The sequence below is a fragment of the Schistocerca americana genome, chromosome 3, assembly GCF_021461395.2.
Source record: "Schistocerca americana isolate TAMUIC-IGC-003095 chromosome 3, iqSchAmer2.1, whole genome shotgun sequence".
NCBI lineage: Eukaryota > Metazoa > Arthropoda > Insecta > Orthoptera > Acrididae > Schistocerca > Schistocerca americana.
In genome coordinates this window covers 562,164,985-562,190,401 of record NC_060121.1, presented here as the reverse complement: position 1 = coordinate 562,190,401, position 25,417 = coordinate 562,164,985, and the positions used below count along the sequence as shown (strand labels likewise).

At 39.0% G+C, this 25,417-nt stretch overlaps 1 protein-coding gene across 1 annotated transcript in view; it reads right to left on the bottom strand.

The window, feature by feature from the left end:
* The window catches only part of LOC124606222 (BAI1-associated protein 3), a 514,351-nt gene that overhangs the window by 47,949 nt on the left and 440,985 nt on the right, over positions 1–25,417 (bottom strand). The window contains exons 23-24 of the mRNA XM_047138196.1: positions 5,117–5,240; positions 2,653–2,861 (exon numbers count right to left, since the gene is read on the bottom strand). Coding sequence (XP_046994152.1) covers positions 2,653–2,861; positions 5,117–5,240 — 333 coding nt within the window. The remainder of the gene's footprint in view (positions 1–2,652; positions 2,862–5,116; positions 5,241–25,417) is intronic.

Here is a 25,417-nt window from a genome sequence, read left to right as displayed (position 1 = left end):
AAAAAGCCAGGGAAAGAGGGAATAGTTGCAGAACACTTCCGCCCAATATCTCTACTTAGCTGTACTTACAAGCTATTGGAAAGAATGATTCTCAACTGAATCCATGATCAAATTAATGTTGTGATACCACCTGAAGAAGCTGGATTCAGACCCTATAGAAGCTGCTGTGAACAAGTGCTCTCCTTGACTACTCACATAGAATCTGGATACCAAAAGAAACTTAAAACTGGAGAGTGTTCATTGACCTGTCAGCAGCTTATGACATGGTGTGGCCTATTATTGAAATTTTTGAGAGCAATACCTTGCAAAACTCTAGGCAACCTCTTAAGTAACATGTTAAGCAATATGCAGTTTAAAGTACATGAAAGAGAAGAGAAAAGCAGATGGCATGTACTCAATGACGGATTACCTCAGGGCTTTGCTCTTGCTCAAGTGTTATTCAACCTCTACACAGCTGACCTGCCAAAAATTTCAATATGCAGATGACCTGGCAGTTTCATATCAGAGTGAAAACCTTTCTGAATGTGAAGAACACCTAACAAACAGCCTTACTAAACTTTATGAGTATTTTGAGACATGGCGACTGAGACCAATGTTTCTAAAAATCGCCTTTAATCGGCAAAGATCAGTCCACAGTTCGGCCCTCTTGGCACAGTCAGTTACAATGAAAGCCCAAAATACCTGGAAGTCACTCTGGACAGAACTTTAACATACAAAAAACACCTTTCCAACTTGGCCAAGAAGATAAAACCCGAGTGAACCTTGTGAGTAAGCTGGCAGGCAGTACATGGGGAGCAACCAGATCAGTCCTCTGAGGAGCATCCCTTGCACTGGTATACTCTGCATCAGAATACTGTGCACCAGTTTGGCTCTGAAGTGTCCATGTAGTGAAAGTAGATGTCCAACTGAACTCAGTTATGAGAGTAATTAGTGATACAGTCCGGTCTACACCTATTTGCTGGCTACCAGTGCTTTCAAACATCTGTCCGCCGGACCTCTGTCGAAAGGCTGCTCTTTACAATTTCTGTCAGCAAGTTTCTGAAAACAACTCGATCCCTCTGCATGACAATTTGCTATCACTGCCCAGGAAATGCCTCAAATCTAGAAGACCAGCATATGAAATGGGAGTCCAAATGCTATCCACAGGATTTGACCAGGATGCAGAGTGGAAACGTGAGTGGCAAGCTCCAAGATCCGAAACCATGAACTTGTAGACAATCCAACAGTTCCAGTTCCAGGCTTCCACCAACCAAGGGAGGTGTGGGTGCAGTTAAACAAATATCGGACTGAAGAGGGTAGGTGAAAATACAACATGCACAAGTGGGGCTTTTCAAGTGACAGTATGTGTGACTGTGGTGACACCTAAACAATGAGCCACATTGTGAATGAATGTCCAATCAGACGCTTCCCTAGTGGCATTGAGAAGCTCCATCAAGCATCCCATGAGGCACTCGCTCGATCAAGTCCATCAACATCCGAGTGTAGTCCGAACCATTTTAAAACTTGTGTACTGTATATAATTTCACATGTTCATTTTTGTATATATTTCTTTGTCTTGCTAAATGTGTATTACTGCATTTGATGCATACAATAATAATAATAATAATAATAATAATAATAACAATAGCAATAACAATAATAATAATAATAATAATAATAATAATAATGGCTACATGCAAAAAGGAAATGTAAATAAAATAAAAAGCCATGTTATTTCAAACCTGAGTAAAGGATCTTATGCCTTAAGCATCTTGAAAAGTCCCATAAATGAGCAGACAATTCCTAGTGGATATTATACATATTTTTATTCACATCTAAAACATGGAATTCCTTTCTGGGATAACTTTCCTGAAGCACAGAGCACACTAATAATTCCAAAGAGATCTAATAGAATCATTATAAGGAAGAGCATTAGAGATTAATGAAGATATTTGTTTAAAAAGTTACCAGATTACTCTTCATCAAGAAACATGAAATTAATTTTAAAAATATATGAAAAAAACAGATTTTTAGAATAACTGCACGAGGCAGCAAGACAATCTTCATTTTATACTTAAAAACACTAACAGATGTCTAGAAGGAACTTGTGGCAGCAATGACTGCTGATATTGACAGCTGCCACCAGTATAAACACAAAAACAATGAACAAGTGTGCTTCTTTGGAAATTATTGTCTTTATTGTACTGTCCACTATTGTTCTCATGTGTCATGCTCTAGTGTAAAGCATACTCTGATTACACTTTGTGTATCTAAGTTAATAAAGTGTTGAAGTGGCTTCAGTACTTGAATATCAAATTTTGACAAACCTATCACCCGCGGATAAAACTGTACACCAAACAATCTAATACTATAAAATCTATCTGACACATAAAAAGTTTCAGAAACAAATACAGTACTACTCCATCTATTCAGTAAGACAATATTATGATAATATGTGATATTAGTATATGTTTAAATGTCAAACTGTAGCTTGCTATATAACTGTATAAATGAATTTTTTTATACCTATGAAACAACATTTGTGCCTATGTATATCAATGCACTTATGTATAAGACATCTAGTGTCATAAAGTCTGCTGTACTGCACAAGATTCAATCAACAGATAATAAATATGGAAATACGGCTGCTCTATATACTAGCAAGTAACTTACTTTTGTTCTTTTGGTGCATGAGATTCAGATCAACCTGTTTTAATCCATGGAAGTTGTCAATACTTGTGTTGTTATCTGCTACACCGGGTATATTACCCAGTGCCAGAAAAGCTTCACCAGCAAAGTCATTTGATGTGAGAACATCGTGATCCATCACTGTGAAGAGTATCATGGCACCTTCATGTCGACATTGCTCCAGTGTCACTGAACTAGAATAAATTGCATATTGTAAGCATTTTGTAAAAAGTTATTAAAAATTATCTGAAGCTTGTTCAATATGTGAGAAATTAATAATTCCACACATCCAGTGCTCAATTTGAATTAACTAGCGTACATTAACTAATCCCAATATCTGGATTGCTTCTTTTCATACTGAATTCTGAGTGACTAATATTTTTTTTTTTTTGTTCCAATTGCTGCACATTTGCCTTTCTTGTTCTTCCCATTTTCTAACCAAGGGGCTACCTGAAAGATTTATTTCTATTTTTCACCAATGTCAACCACCTCTTTATTTTGTCCTATGTCCATACCATTCATATTTGTTCTATATTTATACTTCTTTCATCTACAAAATTATTGGATTTTTACATTCCTCCCAGTAAAACTTCATAGTTAACTATGTATAGTTAACATAGTTAACTATACAAATTTCAGTGTTCTGGTGCCAACACATACACTGTTTGCTACAATGATATCTGAACTGCTTTGAGGAAGAGGGATCTATGTAAACTAAGCCTCATTGTTTCTTATTTCTGGTACCAGATGCTGAGTGATCTTCTTGTACAGAGCTACATTACTCAAAAAATTGGAGGATCAGTCACACAGCTTGAGGAACAGCTAATAAATATTCCTACACAAATAGAAAAATGGTCTATTTATGTAATTTCAGTGCATTTTAATGGTGCCTTAATGCCAGTAAATCGTAGCAGTTTTTTTTAATTTTTCCCCAAAACATTCTTTAAACAATTCTTTCAAAATTATTTGGAAACCAATATCCAAAGGCTGTCATGTCATGAAATACATGTGATTTTTACATCAGGAAGTATAATGCCTCATTCACACTGTTCACAAACACATGATAGGAAGAACAGTTCTGTAGAAACAATAATAAATGTAATGTTCAAGAAGATGATGAAGTAGTTCTACATTTTGATATACTTTTCCTCAAACATAAACAGATAAAAAGAAAACAGCAACAATAAAGTTGAACAACGTGCCCAAGCTCAATAAAATTAGAGATCCTGGTTGGAGCAACCTCAACACAAATCTAAATAAAGTTCCCATTTACAATAGTCAAGCACAAGGATCAATAAAGGAAAAAAAACTGTAGAAAGATGAAAAACTGAAAAGTATAATAACAGTATGGAAAGGAGATTGCTACTCACCACATAGATGAGACAAATTGCAGACAGGCACAATGAAAAATACCATTAAATTATTAAGCTTTTGGACAAAATCCTTCTTCCAAAATAGGAAAAACACACATACAGGCACAACTCACATACTCATGGCCACTGTCTCTGGGCACTGGAGCTCAATCAGGGCCCAGTGACAGTGGCAATGTGTGTGAGTTGTACTTGTGTGAATGTGTGTGTATTTTCAAATTTCTATTAACAATGTAAATCCAGGATGGAATGTAACAGTATTATGAAAAGGGTAGTTGCTACTCACTATATAACAGAGATGCTTAGACACAGATAGGCACAACAAAAGAACTGTCAGAAAATGAGATTTTGGCCAACAAGGCCTTCATCAGAGACAGAAAACACACACACACACACACACACACACACACACACACAGATGCAACTCACACACATATGACCACAGTCTCTGGCTGCTGAGGCCACACTGTGCGCAGCAGTGCATGATGGGAGATGCAGCCGGGTGGTGGGGGTAAGGAGAAGGCTGGGGTGGGGACGGGGAGGGATAGCAAGGTAGGGGTGGGGGACAGTAAAGTGCTGCTTGTGGGATCATACAGGGTGAGGTGGAGAGAGGGTAGGGCAGCTAGGTGCAGTAGGGAGGTTAGGCAGAAGGCAGGAGAGGGTTACCAGAAAAGGAGAGAGATAACAAGACTGTGCATGTGCTGATGGAACAGAGGACTGTGTAGTACTGGAATGGGAAAAGGAAAGGGGCTAGAGGATAAGAACAAAGACCAACGAAGGTTGAGGCCAAGAGGGTTACAGGAATGTAGAATATATTGCGGGAAGAGCTCCCTGTCTTTTTGTCTGAAAGCATAATATTTTAGAAGTCTGTTTTCACTGTGCCTGTCTGTGACTCAATGCCTCCTCCACATGGAGAGAAGCAATTTAACTTTTCCATATTGTTGTAATTCCACCCAGGACTTCCCACTGCTTGAAAACTGAAAAGTATGTGTGATAGTCTGATTTAATTCCATTATTTGTACACTTACTTTCTATTTTCTGAAAAATAAATCCATGCATATAAAAGATGTAAAACTCACAATTCAAAACATTCATCAAAGAGTGGATTTAACGTTTTCTTCTGCACATTAGTTTGCTGTTCAGTGCAATGAGCAAAAACTTTCCGAGGAAGAAGTTCAATTATCACAAATGGATCACTGAAACCTGTGAAGAAAGCAAGCATTGGTACTTATTAACATGTTAGTAAAACACTATGTTTAGTTAGAAAAGAAGAAAGAAACAAAGGCTCAGGTTTAAAGTCAATCTGACAATGACATAACTAGAAATGAATTACGAGACCTGACAGTGAGGTAATTAGTCACAAGTTCAGTCTGGTAAAGAATGGGACAGGGAACTAGTCGAATGCCTTTCAAAGAAACCACCCAAATACTTACCTTATGTGATTAAGAGAAATCGCAAAAAACTAAACTAGGAAAACGGCATGGGGATTTGGACCCTATCACTCCCAAATGATAAATTATTACAAGTAATACAGACTTACAGAGTTGCTTTTTTTCTCTCTCAATTTGGGAAAGAAAAAGACTCTTTATAGGACACATATGAAGATCAAAGTTTCTTTTTTGTGGGACCTGCAGCATATATTAGTCGCAGTAGGAAATTATACAAAGAACTGGTAGACAGTAAGCTGTTTGATATTTTATTTTAGTATATAAGCTTATTTCAGGTTTATTAACTTCATAAGTACATGTCCTGATATTGCAGGTGAACATTTGTCAACTTTGAGTAAACCATTATAGTTGTCTATAGTTGTTGATTATAATATTATTTTCAACAATGTTTTAAAGTTGTTTGATACTTTGCTGTTACACGTATATTATAACATGGTTTTTACTATCTGGCACTTGTAGAAATTCAACTTTGACACCTAGCTGTTTACTCAAAGTTGACAGTTATTATATTATATGCATATTACTTATATCTTATAATACGCATCTAACAGCAAATTATTTGACAACTTTAAAACATTGCTGAAAACAATATTACAACCAACAACTATAGACAGCAATAATAGTTTACTCAAAGTTGACATATATTCATCTACATCATCAGGAAACATATTGATGAAGGCAATAAAGCCAAAATAAGCTTACATACTAAAATAAAATATCAATCAGCATATTGTTTTCCACTTCTATACATATCTCAGGGACCACTGATGAGAAATAAGAGTTATTGCATGTAAGGCATGGTAAGTGATGTGCTTTATTCATCTCTATTCATGCTGGTTGATAGTTCCAAGATAAACTGATAAATGGCAGCTCAATCTCCAATTGCAATTCTTGCTAAAGCTGCCAATAGTAGTAACAAGTGAGTATTCATGACAGGAAAATGCTTTTCATGGATTATTTGTATGAATCTAGGATGATGTGGATAACTACGACTCAGATAAGGATTCTGAATACGTTCCTGAGTGGAAATGCACCTCAAAATATGTTGCTAATCAGGTAAATGCGAATACTTATTTAAGCAAGTGGACAATGTTAAGTTGTATCCCTTAGCATAGTTTGTGAGAATTTACATGACAGGGTGTGTTAAAGGCCACTACTGCAGAAATTATTAATGCAAATCTTAATATCAAAAAGTGAAACAATCTGGACTTTTAAATTTGTATGTTTGAGAGATTTTGCAGTAATGTTTCATTAATTCACCCCTCAAGAAAACAGTGGTAAGCCAAAGCAAACCCATGTCAAGTGTACTTATTTTGCAAATAAGCAAGATTAAGCACTCACTGACAAACTTTTAAGAATATAATTTTGGGAAGAATTTACCATTTTAAAAATATGTCATTACTGTAGACATATTGTAAAACAAGGGTTATCTGATTAAAAAGAATCAAATTGCATGTACCTGAAATATCTTAGTTATATTTTATTGAAACTTTACTTGCAGTTTTTTCAAACAACCAACTTGACCCTTACCATTGTTTACAGTCAACGTTAACAGATCACAAAAACTGTTAAAATCAATGTAATCTCATAATATTGGGAGTGTAGTGCTTTTTAAATGGTTTATGTTTTGTTTATCATCTGTGATTGTGAACTACAAAATTAAAGAATTTTGTATTTAGGTTGTAATTTGTTAAGAGGTCAAAACACACATTATAAGCTACTCCTACAAATTATCTCATAATTTAGATTTAAAAATTGAAGATTCATGTTAGTTACATGACAAGTAGCAGTGGTTACTGTAGAAAGGCAAACATTCTTAAGAATGTAGATTCCTGTTAAGCTTTGATAAATATTGAGATGGTGATATAAATATTAAGTTTACAGCAGTAGACAAGCAGCAGCTATTTGATATAACTGAGAAAGTAAGAGTTTTTTCTTTTTTATTGTAAGTAATAGTGTTTCTATATGGCTATATTAAATTCAATCTATGTAATTAGCAGTCTTCGAAAGGGAGGTAAGAAAGAAATGACAAGTATTTTGGACAGGTCAGGAAAACTGCTGGTGAATCCTGTGGATGCCTTGGGCAGATGGAGGGAATATTTTGAAGAGTTGCTCAATGTAGGTGAAAATGCGATCAGTAATGTTTCAGATTTCGAGGTAGAATGGGATAGGAATGATGATGGAAATAGGATCACATTTGAGGAAGCGGAAAAAATGGTCATTAGACTGCAGTGCAATAAAGTGGCTGGGGTAGATGAAATTAAGTCAGAACTCATCAAATACAGTGGAATGTCAGGTCTCAAATGGCTACACAGGATAATTGAAATGGCCTGGGAGTTGGGACAGGTTCCATCAGACTGGACAAAAGCAGTAATCACACCAATTTTTAAACATGGAAACGGAAAAGATTGTAACAACTACAGAGGTATCTCTTTAATCAGCGTTGTGGGTAAAATCTTCGCAGGTATTGTTGAAAGGAAAGTGCGAGTATTAGTTGAGGACCAATTGGATGAAAATCAGTGTGGGTTCAGGCCTCTTAGAGGTTGTCAGGACCAGATCTTTAGCTTACGGCAAATAATGGAGAAGTGTTATGAGTGGAACAGGGAATTGTATCTATGCTTTATAGATCTAGAAAAGGCTTATGACCGGGTTCCTAGGAGGAAGTTATTGTCTGTTCTACAAGATTTTGGAATAGGAGGCAAACTTTTGCAAGCAATTAAAGGTCTTTACATGGATAGTCAGGCAGCAGTTAGCGTTGATGGTAAATTGAGTTCATGGTTCAGAGTAGTTTCAGGAGTAAGACAAGGCTGCAACCTGTCTCCACTGTTGTTCATATTATTTATGGATCATATGTTGAAAACAATAGACTGGCTGGGTGAGATTAAGATATGTGAACACAAAATAAGCAGTCTTGCATATGCGGATGACTTAGTTGTGATGGCAGATTCGATTGAAAGTTTGCAAAGTAATATTTCAGAGCTAGATCAGAAATGTAAGGACTATGGTATGAAGATTAGCATCTCCAAAATGAAAGTAATGTCAGTGGGAAAGAAATATAAACGGATTGAGTGCCAAATAGGAGGAACAAAGTTAGAACAGGTGGACGGTTTCAAGTACTTAGGATGCATATTCTCACAGGATGGCAACATAGTGAAAGAACTGGAAGCGAGGTGTAGCAAAGCTAATGAAGTGAGCGCTCAGCTACGATCTACTCTCTTCTGCAAGAAGGAAGTCAGTACCAAGACTAAGTTATCTGTGCACCGTTCAATCTTTCGACCAACTTTGTTGTATGGGAGCGAAAGCTGGGTGGATTCAGGTTACCTTATCAACAAGGTTGAGCTTACGGATATGAAAGTAGCTAGGATGATTGCAGGTACTAGTAGATGGGAACAATGGCAGGAGGGTGTCCACAATGAGGAAATCAAAGAAAAACTGGGAATGAACTCTATAGATGTAGCAGGCAAGGCGAACAGGCTTAGATGGTGGGGTCATGTTACATGCATGAGAGAAGCAAGGTGACCCAAGAGGCTCATGGATTCAGCAGTAGAGGGTAGGAGGAGTCGGGGCAGACCGAGGAGAAGGTACCTGGATTCGGTTAAGAATGATTTTGAAGTAATAGGTTTAACATCAGAAGAGGCACCAATGTTAGCACTGAATAGGGGATCATGGAGGAACTGTATAAGGGGGGCTATGCTCCAGACTGAACGCTGAAAGGCATAATCAGTCTTAAATGATGATGATGATGATGATGATGATGATGCAAGCAAAAACATAAAATAGGAATTTCATTACATTTAATTATAAACACTATGTACAGATCTAATTATTAAGAGCTGTTCCTCTTTTAAGGTTCACCCTTATCTCATTTAATATGGCCTCTGAAGATTATCTTCATAATGGGGTCAATGGAACATGATGAATGAATACAATCAGAGAAAATAATATATACACTTTTATCAATTTCATTTATTTATTATCCATCTTTAACATTTCAACATAATCTACATTGTCATGTTGTGTAAAACACACACACTTATAACAATGCTTATATTCATCACAAAAAAGTTATTGTAAAATACATACACTGTCCAGTCATATTAATGTGACCACCTGTTGAAAGCCTTAGTAAACATCTTTTGTAGTTTGGACCACTGTGCAGGAAGAGAATCAGTTTGGTTCTGGAAGGCACTGACAGGAATGTGGAGGCATGCTGACTCTGGTGATGTGGCCAGCTGCACTATATTTCTCAGTTGAGGATCAATGGCATGAACAGCCTGATCAAGATGGTACCACAGAATCTTGATTGGGTTTTAATCTGGTGTGTCTGATGGTCATGGGAGTATGGTAAACTTATCCTGGTGCTCTTCTAACCAAACACGTACACTGTGAGCCATGTGTCCTGTGGAGGCAGGACTGCATTGCTACCGCGAGTGTACACATTTGGGTGTCTGTGTGATTGTGCCTATGTGAATGTGTGTACTCTTACTAGAAAAAGAGCAAGAGCTCGAAAGCTAACATTAACTGTTTTCTATTATGTGTTCCCATGCACCACACACCAGTTATCTATAGAAAAGTGGTTTTATGTATCTTCCCATCCATTAATTTCCATTATTGTAAAGTATCCTTACACCTTCTTTAGATGACTGTTTTGACCACTGGAAATTTCTGATGCAATAGTATCATGACTGGGGACTGTGTGGCCATGTGGTATGTCTTTCATCACCGGAAACAGTCAAAAATAACTTGGACCCAGGTCAGGTGGGTAGGGAGTGCAAGAAACCTCTTCAACATTGTTTTCATGAAGAAATTTCTGCATCACATTCAGTTAATATGTTGTCCCCCTCCCATGAACCATGGACCTTGCCGTTGGTGGGGAGGCCTGTGCACCTCAGCGATACAGACAGCTGTACTGTAGGTGCAACCACAATGGAGGGGTATCCGTTGAGAGGCCAGACAGACATGTGTTTCCTGAAGAGGGGCAGCAGCCTTTTCAGTAGTTGCAGGGGAAACAGTCTGGATGATTGACTGATCTGGCCTTGCAACATTAACCAAAACGGCCTTGTTGTGCTGGTACAGCGAACAGCTGAAAGCAAAGGGAAACTACAGCCATAATTTTTCCCAAGGGCATGTGGCTTTACTGTATGATTAAATGGTGATAGCATCCTCTTGGGTAAAATATTCCAGAGCTAAAATAGTCCCCCATTCGGATCTCTGGGTGGGGGCTACTCAGGAGAACATTGTTATCAAGAGAAAGAGAACTGGCGCTCTGCGGATTGGAATGTGAAAGTCAGATCCCTTAATTGGACAGGTTGGTTAGAAAATTTAAAAAGGAAAATGGATAGATTAAAGTTATACATAGTGGGAATTAGTGAAGTTCGGTGGCAGGAGGTACAAGACTTCTGGTCAGGTGAATACAGGGTTATAAATACAAAATCAAATAGGGTAATGCAGGAGTAGGTTTAATAGTGGATAAAAAAATAGGAGTGTGGGTAAGCTACTACAAACAGCATAGTGAATGCATCATTGTAGCCAAGATAGACATGAAGCCTATCCCTAGCACAGTAGTACAAGTATATATGCCAACTATCTCTGCAGATGACGAAGAGATTGAAGAAATGTATGATGAGATAAAAGAAATTATTCAGATAGTGAAGGGAGATGAAAATTTAATAGTCATAGGGGACTGTAATTTGATAGTAGGAAAATGAAAGAGAAGGAAAAGTAGTAGGTGAATACAGAATGGGGGTAAAGAATGAAAGAGGAAGCCGCCTGATAGAATTTTGCACAGAGCATAACTTAATCATAGCCAACACATGGTTTAAAAATCATGAAAGAAGGTTTTATACATGTAAGAGGCCAGGAGACATTTCCAAGGGAGATGTGGACTCTGACCACAATCTGTTGGTTATGAACTGTAGATTAAAATTGAAGAAACTGCAAAACAGCAAAAATTTAAGAAAATGGGCTCTGGAAAAATGAAAGTACCAGAGGTTGTAGAGAGTTTCAGAGAGAGCATTAGGGAAGGATTGACAAGAACAGTGGAAAGAAATACAGTAGAAGAAGAATGGGTAGCTTCAAGAGATGAAAGTAGGTAAAAGGGTCAAGTAGGTAAAAAGATGAGGCCCCAGGAGTAGACAACATTCCACTAGAAATACTGATAGCCTTGGGAGAGCCAGCCATGACAAAACTCTACCATCTGGTGAGTAAGATGTATGAGACAGGCGAAATACCCTCAGACTTCAAGAATAATATAACCCCAAAGAAAGCAAGTGTTGCAGGTGTGAAAATTACTCAACTATCAGTTTAATAAGTCATGGCTGCAAAATACTAATGCAAACTCTTTACAGATGAATCGAAAAACTGGTGGAAGCCAACCTTGGGGAAGATCCGTAGAAATGTTGGAAGACGTGAGGCAATACTGACCCTACAACTTATCTTAGAAGATAGGTTAAGGAAAGGCAAACCTATGTTTCTGGCATTTGTAGATTTAGAGAAAGCTTTTGACAATGTTGACTGGAATACTCTCTTTCAAATGCTGAAGGTGGTAGGGGTCAAATACAGGGAGTGAAAGGCTATTTACAATTTGTACAGAAACCAGATGGTGGCCATAAGAGTTGAGGGGCATGAAAGGGAAGCGGTGGTTGGGGAGGGAGTGAAACAGGGTTGTAGTCTATCCCCGATGTTATTCAATCTATATATTGAGCAAGCAGTAAAGGAAACAAAAGAAAAATCTGCAGTAGCAACTAAAATCCATGGAGAAGAAATAAAAACTTTTAGGTTTGTCAATGACACTGTAATTCTGTCAGGGACAGCAAAGGACCTGGAAGAGCAGTTGAACAGAATGGACAGTGTCTTGAAAGGAGGACATAACATGAACATCAACAAAAGCCAAATGAGGATAATGGAATGTAGTCAAATTAAATCAGATGATGCTGAGGGAATTCAGTTAGGAAATGGGACCCTTAAAGTAATAAGTGAGTTTTTCTATTTGGGGAGAAAAATAACTCATGATGATTGAGGTAGAGAGGATATAAAATGTAGACTGGCAATGACAAGGAAAGCGTTTCTGTAGAAGAGAAGTTTGTTAACATCGAGTATTGATTTAAGTGTTAGGAAGTCGTTTCTGAAAGTATTTGTATGGAGTGTAGCCATGTATGGAAGTGAAACGTGGACAATAAATAGTTTAGACAAGAAGAGAATAGAAGCTTTCAAAATGTGATGCTGAAGAAGAATGCTGAAGATTAGATTGGTAGATCACATAACTAATGAGGAGGTATTGAATAGAATTGGGGAGAAGAGGAGTTTGTGCCACAACTTGACTAGAAGAAGGGATCGGTTGGTAGGACATGTTCTAAGGCATCAAGGGATCACCAATTTAGTACTGGAGCGTAAAAATCGTAGAGGGAGACCAAGAGATGAATATACTAATCAGATTCAGAAGGATGTAGGCTGCAGTAGGTACTGGGAGATGAAGAAGCTTGCCATTGCCAGTCTACATTTTATATCCTCTCTACTTCGACCATCATCAGTTATCTTACTCCCCAAATAGCAAAACTCCTTTACTACTTTAAGTGTCTCATTTCCTAATCTAATTCCCTCAGCATCAACCGACAATTCAACTACATATCATTATCCTAGTTTTGCTTTTGTTGATGTTCACCTGATACCCTCCTTTCAAGACACTGTCCATTCCATTCAACTGCTCTTCCAAGTCCTTTGCTATCTTTGACAGAATTACAATGTCATCAGTGAACCTCAAAGTTTTTATTTCTTCTCCATGGATTTTAACACCCACTCCAAACTTTTCTTTTGTTTCCTTTACTGCTTGCTCAGTATACAGATTGAACAATATTGGGGAGAGGCTACAACCCTGTGTCACTCCCTTCCCAACCACTGCTTCCCTTTCATGTCCCTCCACTCCTATAACTGCCATCTGCTTTCTGTGCAAATTGTAAAAAACCTTTTGCTCCCTGTATTTTACCCCTGCCACCTTCAGAATTTGAAAGAGAGTATTCCAGTCACCATTGCCAAAACCTTTCACTAAGTCTACAAATGCTAGAAACGTAGGTTTGCCTTTCCTTAATCTTTCTTCTAAGATAAGTCATGGGGTCAGTATTGCCTCACATGTTCCAACATTTCTACGGAATCCAAACTGATCTTCCCCAAGGTCGGCTTCTACCAGTTTTTTCATTAGTCTGTAAACATTTCGCGTTAGTATTTCGCAGCTGTGACTTATGAAACTGATAATTCGGTAATTTTCACATCTGTCAACACCTGCTTTCTTTGGGATTGGAATTATTATATTCTTCTTGAAGTCTGAGGAAATTTCACCTGTCTCCCACATCTTGCTCACCAGATGGTAGAGTTTTGTCAGGACTGGCTCTCCCAAGGCTATCAGTAGTTCTAATGGAATGTTGTCTACTCCCTGGGCCTTGTTTCGACTCTGGTCTTTCAGTGCTCTGTCAAACTCTTCACGCAGTATCATATCTCCCATTTCATCTTCATCTACATCCTCTTCCATATCCATAATATTGTCCTCAAGTACATCACCCTTGTATAGACCATCTATATACTCCTTCCACTTTTCTGCTTTCCCTTCTTTGCTTAGAACTGGGTTTCCATCTGAGCTCTTGATATTCATACAAGTGGTTCTCTTTTCACCAAAGGTCTCTTTAATTTTCCTGTAGGCAGTATCTATCTTACCCCTAGTGAGATAAGCCTCTAAATCCTTACATTTGTCCTCTACCCATCCCTTCTTAGCCATTTTGCACTTCCTGTCGATCGCATTTTTGAGACATTTGTATTCCTTTTTGCCTGCTTCATTCACTGTATTTTTGTATTTTCTTCTTTCATCAATTAAATTCATTATCTCTTTTGTATATATTACTATAAGGATGCATATCAGGTTTGCTTTAAATACATGCTTTAATGGTTGTGAACATTAGTTGCCTTTGAGACTGGACTTGATGAGTTGATGTTAGTCAAGAACGGCTTAAAGGTGATGAAGACACCATTATCAACATCCCACTAAGTTTGAATGAGGTCATGAGATAAGGCTACAAGAAGCTGGATGTTCCCTCTTTGATATTGCAGAAAGACTTGGCAAGAATGTAGCCACTGTATGTGATTGCTGGCAGTGGTGTGATGATAATGTACAGTTGCCAGAAGACTGCGTTCTGGATGACCACGTGGCACTATCCAGAGGGAAGAACATCATGTTTGTCATATAACTCTGGTGCAGCACAGTGCATATGCTGCAGTAATTTGAGCAACAGTTGTCATCACAGACACACAAAAATATGTTACAAATTGGTTACTTCAAGGACAGCATCCAGCTAGAATCCTTGCAGTGTGCATTCCACTGGCCCTAAACCACCACCATCTGTGACTTACAGGTGTCACGTGAGAGGTCATTGGACAGCATGGTGGAGGTCTGTTGTTTTTTCTGATGAAAGATGGTTCCACCTCAGTGCCAGTGATGGCCATTTCTTGGTTAGAAGGAGGCCAGCCAAGGGTCTGCAACCAACCTGTATGCGTGCTAGACACACTAGACTTACACCTGGAGTTAGGGTCTGTGGTGTGATTTTGGTTGACAGCAGGAGCACTCTTGTGCTTATACCAACACCCTGACTACAAATTTGTACGTAAGTCTGGTGAGCTGACCTGCTGAACTGCCATTCATGAGTGGCATTCTAGGGGGTGTTTACCAACAGGACAACACTCAACCACATACCGCCATTGTAACCCAACATGCTCCGCAGTGTATCGACATGTTACATGGGCCTGCTCTATTCCCAGACCTGTCTCCATTTGAGTACATACATGACATCACAGGACAATAACTCGAGTGTCCTTTACAAACAGCATTAACCACCCCTGTATTGACCAACCATATGCAATAGGCATGGGACTCCATCCCACAAACTAACATCCAGCACCTGTACAACACAATGCATGCACATTTCCATGCTTGCATTCAACATTCTGGCAGTTAGCAGGTTATTAATGTACCAGAATTTCACATTTGCAATGATCTATCTCGCACTTACATTAACCTGTGATCCTGCAATGTTAATCACTTAAATATGTTACCTAGGCAAATGTTGTTTCTGAAATTTCATTACTCTATAGTAACTATTTTTTGGTGTTGTGATTTTTTCCCTGTGTACATGAAATATTTACCTATATGTGAGATATATGTGACATATGCATACACTGCAAAGCTGAAGGCAAAAAGATAGTACAGGAAAAATAATAACAATAATTCAGTACACCTTCACAGTCTTTGACTATTTAAGGTGGAATAAGATGTCATGATGTGGAATCGAGAAAATGTATTCTGAGTGAAATGCTTGTAAAAATCTACAATCTTTCTGTTATTATTGAATTTGTTATTAATTTCCCTGTCACACTACAAGCTATTTACTTCAAGCTGCATATCAAAGTGAATGTCATTCAGATGGCTGATTGTATCAGTAGATAATGTACGGTGGTGATCTCAATCCCATATTTTAATCATTAATGAAAATCACCTCAGCTGTAATTTTCCATATTTATTGTCTTATAACCAGTTTTGTTTCTTTGAACATCTTCAGGCTGCCTTATACTAAATCCTCACCAAATTGTGCTGAAGACAAGGCGTAGATGGTCAGGTTGTTGTCTTTACCATTATATATGGCAACTAGACTATCTATGTCGCGACTTCAGCACAACTTGGTGGGTGAGGTATAGTCTTCCTGAAGATGCTGAGAAAAGTGAAATTGGTCATAACACAATAAATGTCAAAAATACAGATGAGGTGGATTTCATTAATCGTTAATAAAAATAAAATGAAAGGTCACTTTTCCATTAAGACTGTTTAGGTTCAAGAATACATCTGTTACTCATTTCCACAATCATATCTATCTCATAAAAAATCACTTTAACAGCTAGCCCCTACAATGCCAGTGCATAATACCATAATATGACAGCCATGTTTGTTAGCTGTTGATATCTTCAAAAAGTTCTGTAATTAGCACTACTGAAGTCTATACTCTTGTACATTATTAACTGTATGAATTATATTCCATTTAGTTTCTCAAAGTTTCATTCTTTGCATGTACAGTCTCCTCTGATTTCACATGGTGGTGGAAGTAATTTTTATTTTCTCATTCAATTGCACATCAACTCTTAATTTATTTGCAACATGTCTGGCACTCTGTCTGTAGACACGCAAACTGTTAAATTCAGAATCTGAACCAGAATTATATTGTCTCATAACATACAAGTTAAATCATTGATTTTATGTACAGGAGATTCATCAGCATATAACTATGATAAATTATACATGGAATACAGTATTTTTCACATAATCACAATAAAATCTGAATATTATTTATTATTATTGTTTTCATCCTGCTCAGATGATCAGACCATTAAAAAATTCGTCAACAGAGTAATAACATCTCTGCACCAGGGTGCTACACAATTCTCTTTTTACTGCCTCTGTTTGGACATTTCTAAAATTTGTGTCTTTCAGTTTATTGTATACTTTTGTTCCCATATATTGTGGAGTCTGTGCAAAAAGATTTAACCTGTATGTAGGCATCATGAAGCTTTCCTTGTTTCTAGTTTTGTAACTATGCTGGAAATTATTTGACAAAAGGAGTTTAGGCTTATTACTTGTGAAAAGAATCATTTCATACAGATACAATGAGGGAACGCTTAGTATCTTAAGATCTCTTAATAATGGCTGGCAAGATTCTCTTGGCTTTGCACTGCATATGTTTCTCATAATTTTTTTCTGCAAAGTTAATATTTTTGTCATGTTGCTAGCATTCCCCCAGAAGACAATACCGTATCTCACTGCTGACTCAAAGTAACTTTGGTATACTACCTTTTTTGTGTCTAAACTAGTGACATTGGCTAAGATTATCATAGCGACGCCAGGCTGTTTAGTTTATTTTTTAGATAATCTATGTGTGAGGACCATATTACATCAGCATAAGCAGCTATTGGTTAAGAATTTTCAGCAGGCAGCAGATATTATAACTCTACCAAATTTTAACTCAGTCAATGTGAAATGTCAGCTATCTTTATTGCATCAAAATATTCGAGGACTGAGAAATAAAATTAATGAATTAACTATCTGCATGAATTAGAGTCTTCAAACCCAGCTGACATAATCTGCTTCTCTGAACATCATGTGACCACTGATATAGAACTTTTAAGTGTTACAGGGTTTAGGTTAGCATCTCACTTTTGTAGATCAGAAATGGAGAAAGGAGGAGTTGCCACATTCATTAGGAACTGTCATAAATTTAAGAACATAGACGTTCATAAATTTTGCCTAGAACAGCATATGGAAGCATGTGCAACAGAATTAGAATTTCACAAAAAAATCCTTCATAATATTAAGTGTATATCGAGCACCTGCAGGCAACTTTAATCTGTTTGTAAACCACCTTGAAGCTGTACTGGCCGATTTAACAACCAAAAACAAAGAAATAGTGGTTGCTGATGATTTCAATGTAGATTTCCTTAAAGACTCTCCCAATAAGAACTTATTTGAGTTAGTAACACTATCATTCAACTTAATTCCCACTGTAAAGTTCCCCACTAAGGTAGCCACTTGCTCACAAACAGCCATTGATAATATCTTTATAGAAAAGTCCAATGAACAAAATTATATTACAAAACCAATAGTCAATGGCCTCTCAGACCATGAGATGCAGTTCCTTCTGTTAAATGTTAATACTGAACAGGATATAAAATCTGTTAAATCTGAGCTCAAGAGGGTAATCAATAAGCCAAAAATTGATTATTTTGGACACTCCTCAGAGACATTCACTGGACTGATGTTTACAGTGTTCATGGCATGAATGAAAAATATAACACTTTTGCTAATAAAGTGCTCACCTTATTCAAACACTGTTTTCCCTCAAAACTTACCAAGATTAGAGCAAAGTCTACAAAAAAAAGCCATGGATTACTCGAGGAATGGGGGTATCTTGTAAAACAAAAAGAAAACTGTATCTGTCAATCCGAAACAGTTCTGATGTTGATGCTATATAGCACATTACAAGAAATACTGCAAAATATTAAAGACTGTAATACGGATGTCAAAGCAAATATATTACAAGGGAAAAATAGTCATATCAGATAACAAAATAAAGACAATATGGGATATAGTGAAGGAGGAGACCGGTAGAACCAGACATGAAAAGGAACAAATAGCATTAAGAGTAAATGATACATTGGTGACAGACGTGTATAGTGTTGCAGCATTTTTTAATAAACATTTTATAACTGTTACCAAAAAGATGAGGTTGTCAGGTTCGGTAGATGCTGCTATGGAATTCCTCTGACTAGAAGTTCCAGGCAACTTCCATACTATGAATTTGACCCTCACTACCCCAACAGAAATAATGTCCATCATAAAATCTTTAAAATCAAAAACATCTAGTGGGTATGATGAAATATCAACAAAGTTAATTGAAGAATGTGATTCTCAGCTAAGTAACAATTTAAGCTATCTGTGTAACCAGTCATTTATCAGTGGAATATTTTCTGAATGGCTGAAATATGCTGAAGTTAAGCCACTGTTCAAGAAGGGAGATAAAGAAATAGCATCAAATTTCCGTCCAGTTTCACTGTTGCCAGCATTCTCAAAAATTTTCGATAAAGTAGTGTACAGTCGGCTTTATAACCATCTTATCTCAAATTACATACTGTCAAAGTCACAGTTTGTTTTTCTAAAAGGTTCTGATATTGAGAAGGCTATCTACACTTACAGTGAAAATGTGCTTAGTTCATTAGACAAAAATTTCAGGCAACTGGTACATTTTGTGATCTGTCAAAGGCATTTGACTGTGTAAATCACAATATCCTTTTAAGTAAATTAGAGTATTATAGTGTAACAGGAAATGCTGCAAAATGGTTCAAATCTTATATCTCTGGCAGGAAACAAAGGGTGTTATATGGAAAGAGACATGTGTCAAGCTATCAGGCATCATCCAACTGAGAAATAATTACATGTGGGGACCCACAAGGTTCCATTTTGGGGCCCTTACTTTTTTTTGTGTATATCAATGACCTTTCATCAGTAACATTACCAGATGCCAAGTTCGTTTTGTTTGCCGATGATACAAACATTGCAATAAATAGCAAATCAAGTATAGTCTTAGAAAGATCAGCTAATAAAATATTTGTGGACATTAATCACTGGTTCCTAGCCAGTTCTTTCTCACTAAACTTTGAAAAAACACACTACATGCAGTTCAGAACTTGTAAGGGGTGTCCCACGAGTATATGTCTAACATACAATGACAAGAAGATAGAAGAAGTGGACAGTGTTAAATTCTTGGGATTACAGCTTGATAATAAATTCAACTGGGAGGAGCACACCACAGAACTGCTGAAGCGTCTTAACAAATCTCTGTTTGCAATGCGAATTTTGTCAGACATAGGGGATATAAAAATGAAAAAGCTGGCATACTATGCTTACTTTCATTCCATAATGTCATATGGGATTATTTCTTGGGGTAATTCATCAAGCCAAGCTAAAGTTTTCCGGGAACAAAAATGTGCAGTAAGAGTTACATGTGGTGTGAACTCAAGAACATCCTGCAGAAGCCTGTTTAGGGAACTAGGGATACTAACTATTGCTTCCCAATATATTTATTCCTTAATGATATTTGTCATTAAAAATATATCACTTTTTCAAACCAACAGCTCAATTCATGGAATCAATACTAGAAATAAGAATAATCTTCACAAGGATTTAAAGTAACTTAGTCTTGTACAAAAAGGTGTGCGTTATTCAGGAACACACATTTTCAATAACTTGCCAGCAGCCATAAAAAGCTTAACAACCAATGAAATTCAGTTTAAGAGAAGTCTAAAGGATTTATTGGTGGCCAACTCCTTCTACTCCATTGATGAATTTCTCAGTAAAACCAACTGATTTGTGTATATATATATATATATATATATATATATATATATATATATATATATATATATGGTTATAATAGAGGGAAACATTCCACATAGGAAATATATATCTAAAAACAAAGATGATGTGACTTACCAAATGAAAGTGCTGGCAGGTCGACAGACACACAAACAAACACAAACATACACACAAAATTCAAGCTTTCGCAACAAACTGTTGCCTCATCAGGAAAGAGGGAAGGAGAGGGAAAGACGAAAGGATGTGGGTTTTAAGGGAGAGGGTAAGGAGTCATTCCAATCCCGGGAGCGGAAAGACTTACCTTAGGGGGAAAAAAGGACGGGTATACACTTGCACAAACACACATATCCATCCACACATATACAGACACAAGCAGACATATTTAAAGACAAAGAGTTTGGGCAGAGATGTCAGTCGAGGCAGAAGTGCAGAGGCAAAGATGTTGTTGAATGACAGGTGAGGTATGAGTGGCGGCAACTTGAAATTAGCGGAGATTGAGGCCTGGTGGATAACGGGAAGAGAGGATATATTGAAGAGCAAGTTCCCATCTCCGGAGTTCGGATAGGTTGGTGTTAGTGGGAAGTATCCAGATAACCCGGACGGTGTAACACTGTGCCAAGATGTGCTGGCCGTGCACCAAGGCATGTTTAGCCACAGGGTGATCCTCATTACCAACAAACACTGTCTGCCTGTGTCCATTCATGCGAATGGACAGTTTGTTGCTGGTCATTCCCACATAGAATGCGTCACAGTGTAGGCAGGTCAGTTGGTAGATCACGTGGGTGCTTTCACACGTGGCTCTGCCTTTGATCGTGTACACCTTCCGGGTTACAGGACTGGAGTAGGTGGTGGTGGGAGGGTGCATGGGACAGGTTTTACACCGGGGGCGGTTACAAGGGTAGGAGCCAGAGGGTAGGGAAGGTGGTTTGGGGATTTCATAGGGATGAACTAAGAGGTTACGAAGGTTAGGTGGACGGCGGAAAGACACTCTTGGTGGAGTGGGGAGGATTTCATGAAGGATGGATCTCATTTCTGGGCAGGATTTTAGGAAGTCGTATCCCTGCTGGAGAGCCACATTCAGAATCTGATCCAGTCCCGGAAAGTATCCTGTCACAAGTGGGGCACTTTTGTGGTTCTTCTGTGGGAGGTTCTGGGTTTGAGAGGATGAGGAAGTTGCTCTGGTTATTTGCTTCTGTACCAGGTCGGGAGGGTAGTTGCGGGATGCGAAAGCTGTTGTCAGGTTGTTGGTGTAATGCTTCAGGGATTCCGGACTGGAGCAGATTCGTTTGCCACGAAGACCTAGGCTGTAGGGAAGGGACCGTTTGATGTGGAATGGGTGGCAGCTGTCGTAATGGAGGTACTGTTGCTTGTTGGTGGGTTTGATGTGGACGGACGTGTGAAGTTGGCCATTGGACAGGTGGAGGTCAACATCAAGGAAAGTGGCATGGGATTTGGAGTAGGACCAGGTGAATCTGATGGAACCAAAGGAGTTGAGGTTGGAGAGGAAATTCTGGAGTTCTTCTTCACTGTGAGTCCAGATCATGAAGATGTCATCAATAAATCTGTACCAAGCATTACACCAACAACCTGACAACAGCTTTCGCATCCCGCAACTACCCTCCCGACCTGGTACAGAAGCAAATAACCAGAGCAACTTCCTCATCCTCTCAAACCCAGAACCTCCCACAGAAGAACCACAAAAGTGCCCCACTTGTGACAGGATACTTTCCGGGACTGGATCAGATTCTGAATGTGGCTCTCCAGCAGGGATACGACTTCCTAAAATCCTGCCCAGAAATGAGATCCATCCTTCATGAAATCCTCCCCACTCCACCAAGAGTGTCTTTCCGCCGTCCACCTAACCTTCGTAACCTCTTAGTTCATCCCTATGAAATCCCCAAACCACCTTCCCTACCCTCTGGCTCCTACCCTTGTAACCGCCCCCGGTGTAAAACCTGTCCCATGCACCCTCCCACCACCACCTACTCCAGTCCTGTAACCCGGAAGGTGTACACGATCAAAGGCAGAGCCACGTGTGAAAGCACCCACGTGATCTACCAACTGACCTGCCTACACTGTGACGCATTCTATGTGGGAATGACCAGCAACAAACTGTCCATTCGCATGAATGGACACAGGCAGACAGTGTTTGTTGGTAATGAGGATCACCCTGTGGCTAAACATGCCTTGGTGCACGGCCAGCACATCTTGGCACAGTGTTACACCGTCCGGGTTATCTGGATACTTCCCACTAACACCAACCTATCCGAACTCCGGAGATGGGAACTTGCTCTTCAATATATCCTCTCTTCCCGTTATCCACCAGGCCTCAATCTCCGCTAATTTCAAGTTGCCGCCACTCATACCTCACCTGTCATTCAACAACATCTTTGCCTCTGCACTTCTGCCTCGACTGACATCTCTGCCCAAACTCTTTGTCTTTAAATATGTCTGCTTGTGTCTGTATATGTGTGGATGGATATGTGTGTTTGTGCGAGTGTATACCCGTCCTTTTTTCCCCCTAAGGTAAGTCTTTCCGCTCCCGGGATTGGAATGACTCCTTACCCTCTCCCTTAAAACCCACATCCTTTCGTCTTTCCCTCTCCTTCCCTCTTTCCTGATGAGGCAACAGTTTGTTGCGAAAGCTTGAATTTTGTGTGTATGTTTGTGTTTGTTTGTGTGTCTGTCGACCTGCCAGCACTTTCATTTGGTAAGTCACATCATCTTTGTTTTTAGATATATATTTCCTACGTGGAATGTTTCCCTCTATTATAACCATATCATTAATTTGAACCCAACAATTACGTTTATTATTGTCGCTGTTGCATCTCGAAATCTTTCCTGTCGTCTTATTTTCTCTTTCTGCGTTTACCAGTAGTCTCACTTTCTATTCACCTTCCCTTTTTACCGTAATACAATTTTATCCCGCCTATATATACTCTATAATACGTAACCCACTTCCAAACCATAACCAAAAAATTTTTATTTTGCGCTTTCAACAATACCGCTAACCGTTTCTAGTTCAATAACAGCTGCCTTCACGTATTAAACTACCATTTCGGCTAGTTCTAATAACTTTTACTTTATTTCCACTTCCGTTTTTCGTACATCACTGATCATTTTTAGCCGCTCTCCACCGGTTTTAACGTCATTATTTACAATTGTTAGCCCCATTTTCGTAATCTTTCACCACAACACCACGCCTTTTATTACATTTACACGTTTTTTCGAAATTTTCCCGAATTTCTCTGTCCTTTAACGTGTTTTAGCGGCAACACAACCACTTAACCTTCATGCACATCGCTGTCTACCAACCCAAGTTCACCACAGGATCAACTTAACCAACACATTTTCGCATTTTTTCATACCAGATCTCCAGTTATTTTCTAGTTCACCCTTATCTCTCCCCATATATTTTTATCTTTCATTTTCATTTCAACCTCATGTTACACTTTCCACCTTCTAATACCATGTCACCCTCACAACACCCCCACAACGACCCCATTAAGTTTTATTTACATTCCCTCCGCAAACATGCCTTCACCCTAGCCAGATTACGCTCACATATTTTATTTTCTCAGGCTTGTCTGACATTTGGCATAACCCCCAAAGGCCTCACACTTAAAGTTCCCATCTCTGGCTGCAACCCTTCTTTCCATCAGTCCCTATACCAGTTCCAAACCGAACAATCCATTGCCCTCACCCACCTAATCCTTCACCTACACATCAACTCAGCCAATGAACACACCCGTCAACTCCTATCCTTAATAAAAGTACTCAATCTTTCCTCTCCCACATCCACACCGGCTATTCAGAGCATCCTCCTCCAGGCCAACCGCAAATTAGAGCAGCATGCCACCCTTCACCTAAAAAAACTATCCAATCTCCTCGTTTCCCACCTCCGGAAAGGCAACTCACTCACCCTTCACAACCTTTCCAGCAAACCTCAACCACCTCTCATTGCACACAAACCCAGTCTCTCCCATCTACTCAGTCTCCCACTTCCAGCTCCACTCCCTCCAAAACCTCAAAATTCCAAGCAACACAATCTGGCACCACAACACCCTAACTCAGTAGTTAACCTTTCCTCCAAACCTCTCTCCCAATCTGAAACCTCTGTCCTATCCAAAGGCCTCACCTTCAGCCCCACTCCCAGATTCAACCAAACAGCCCTCGTCAAAGATTTACTGTCCTACACTCGTACTCTCTGCTGGAAGTATCACTTTGCCACGAAGAAAAATGATCCTAATCCTGCCCCTAATGATCCAACTCCCCAAGACACTATCCAAATTGAACCCTGCCTGGAACAGTTCCGTCCTCCGTCACAGTGGGACCCACCACCTCTTCCTCAAAATCACCCTCTCCAAACCTTCCAGGAATTTCTGACTTCCAGCCTTGCCTCTCAATCCTTCTTAAAAAACCTTAATCCTACTCCCAACATCACCACTGCTGAAGCCCAGGCTATCCGTGATCTGAAGGCTGACCGGTCCATCATCATTCTTCCGGCGGACAAGGGTTCCACGACCGTGGTACTTGATCATCGGGAGTATGTGGCTGAGGGACTGCGTCAGCTTTCAGACAACACCACATACAAAGTTTGCCAAGGTAATCCCATTCCTGATGTCCAGGCAGAGCTTCAGGGAATCCTCAGAACCTTAGGCCCCCTACAAAACCTTTCACCTGACTCCATCAACCTCCTGACCCCACCGACACCCCGCACCCCTACCTTCTACCTTCTTCCTAAAATTCACAAACCCAATCATCCTGGCCGTCCCATTGTAGCTGGTTACCAAGCCCCCACAGAACGTATCTCTGCCTACGTAGATCAACACCTTCAACCCATTACGTGCAGTCTCCCATCCTTCATCAAAGACACCAACCACTTTCTCGAACGCCTGGAATCCTTACCCAATCCGTTACCCCCAGAAACCATCCTTGTAACCATTGATGCCACTTCCTTACACAAATATCCCGCACGT